Source organism: Trypanosoma rangeli, assembly GCF_003719475.1.
Source record: "Trypanosoma rangeli strain AM80 chromosome Unknown Tra_15.4_contig_00445, whole genome shotgun sequence".
In the NCBI taxonomy this organism is placed as follows: Eukaryota; Euglenozoa; class Kinetoplastea; order Trypanosomatida; family Trypanosomatidae; genus Trypanosoma; species Trypanosoma rangeli.
The window spans coordinates 11300-13396 of NW_021706189.1; the positions used below are offsets into that span (position 1 = coordinate 11300).

Here is a 2097-nt window from a genome sequence, read left to right on the forward strand (position 1 = left end):
GTATGTGTTCTCTCTCTCTCTCTCTCTCTCTCTCTCTCTCTCTCTCTCTCTATGTGTGTGTGTGTGTGTACGCGTGCGTGTTTTCAGTGTGTTTCCCTTCAACAGGCCTTTTGAGTTTGATTTCCCCTATTTGTATTACTTCTTCTTTCTTGGTTCTTTTTGTTGTAACTATATACATAATGTGTGTATGCGCCATAAGTGTAGCGCCTTTACGGTGTGTCATTCAAAACTGTTGTGCAACACTTGATATAGGGTCCGCAGGGTTTGGTAGTCGCCTTTGCTCTCCTTTGCTGCAGACTACAACGATGAATTTGTTACTCTTTGGTGCGCCGGGTTGCGGAAAGGGGTCAATGAGCGGGGCTCTCGAGCGGGATTTTGGTCTGCTCCATATTAGTGCTGGAGATCTGATGCGGGAGGAGGTGGAGAAGGAGACTCCTGTTGGGCGGCAGGTTGCGGTCCTCATGAACGAGGGGCACCTTATCCCAGATGAATTGATTGTAAGTATCGTGATAAACCGAGTTCAGCAGCCGAATGTGAAGGGGAGGGGTATCCTACTCGATGGTTTTCCGCGTACGTTGCGCCAGGCGCAAGCCCTCGCAAAGAGTGGGTTTCGCATTGATGCGGTAATATTCATTAACGTGGACCCAAAGGTGCTAGAGGAACGTTGTCTGCAGCGTCGTCTGGATCCCGTTACAGGACGCATCTACAACTTAAAGAGCGATCCGCCGCCAGAATCCATCATGGGTCGTCTGCTCATCCGCTCCGACGACACTCGTGAGAAACACCAGCGAAGGATGAGAATTTACCGAAAACAGAAGAAAGCTATCATGAAGCACTATGAAGCAGTGATAATAGAGGTGGATGGGAATCCCCCTCTGCCAGAAGTGTACGCAATGGTGCGGGCGAAGCTCGCTTCATTCTTGAATGCAAAGACCGAGAGCAAACTCTAAGGACGACGCATGGAAGCGATTCAATATGAAAGTGAAAAGGGGGAATGAACGGAAGGAAGTATATATATATATATTATACATACTTCACTTTAACTCCCCGTTGTCCTCACCAGCTTCCGTAACCACAACGAAAAAGGAAGAGTTCCCCAACGTTTAGGGGAGGAATGAGGAAAAAAAAAAGGGAGACTACAATAATAAAAACGGGGTGAAAACGGAAGTGTAAAATGAAAAACGTTGCAATAAATATTCAAATCAAGACGGAAACCCTTACGAAAGTTAATGGTAAGAAAAGTGGAGGGAGGGAGGGAGGGGGGGGTAGAGACAAGTAAGAGAATTGGAAGGAAAAAGAAAAGATCACAGGAGGATGGGTGTTATATGGGTTCACTGCTGTTGCACTTTAGTATTCTGTCTCCGCGGTGACGCGTTCTCTCTAGTGAGGGCAAGCATGTCTGAGTATGAGTGTTTGTGTGTATGTGCCTTGTGAGTGGGTAGTGTGCTAGTTGGGCGAGGTCCCTGCCACATGGGTGATGCCCCCGCGCTGCGCTCTTGTATCGTTGTTGTTTTTGAAAGAGAAAGGTGCGGCCCGTAGCTTCATCTTGACAGCGACCGCTCTGCATATTTGTGTTTATTTTGCCGTTTTTTTTTCTTTCTTTTTTTTTTGCATTATCTTGGCATAACCGCATGTATATATATATTTGTGTCTGCCCATGCCTCCGTGGATATGCGTGTGTTTTGGGCCGTTCCATGCGACAACCCCCCTCTTTTTTTTTTTTTTACTGCCGAGTTCTTTGGTTGTTGTTGGTCTTTTTGCCACCAAACCCTGTGGAAAGAACATGCGTTCACGTATAGGTGGCTGAAAGGTGTGGTGTTGGAAGGTGGTGGTCGCTCTCGTTCCGCCGTCCCATTCTTAACCCCCGCCGCGAACGCCTTCCGCGCAGAGGGTTCTGGCGGCGATGGCGGCGCGCGCGGGGAGCCCCAAGAACCTTCGATTGCCACAAAATCAAATCTCGGATTCCAAAACTATTTTTGCATAACACATTTAACCGCTTTACAAATTATAGATAAACCCCGCCCGAGCGGGGGTGCAGGCCGTGCTGGGCCGAGCTGTCGTCTATTGTGAGCGGGGCCCTTCCTTTCCCCGAGTGGG

The 2097-nt window shown here is 48.5% G+C and overlaps 1 protein-coding gene and 1 pseudogene across 1 annotated transcript, besides 4 other annotated features; both read left to right on the forward strand.

Annotated features, from left to right (window-relative positions):
- Positions 1 to 8: 8 nt before the first annotated feature.
- Positions 9 to 51: a microsatellite.
- Positions 52 to 92: a microsatellite.
- Positions 93 to 179: 87 nt separating this feature from the next.
- TraAM80_08654 (adenylate kinase) lies at positions 180 to 950 on the forward strand (the record flags this gene model as incomplete). Its single annotated transcript, XM_029385396.1, has 1 exon — positions 180 to 950. The coding sequence occupies one exon, from the start codon at positions 180 to 182 to the stop codon at positions 948 to 950; it is 771 nt and encodes a 256-aa protein (XP_029234767.1).
- A 59-nt stretch (positions 951 to 1009) lies between these two features.
- Positions 1010 to 1032: a microsatellite.
- A 211-nt stretch (positions 1033 to 1243) lies between these two features.
- Positions 1244 to 1265: a microsatellite.
- A 139-nt stretch (positions 1266 to 1404) lies between these two features.
- On the forward strand, positions 1405 to 1621 carry TraAM80_08655 (hypothetical protein; annotated as a pseudogene).
- The last annotated feature ends 476 nt before the right edge of the window (positions 1622 to 2097 follow it).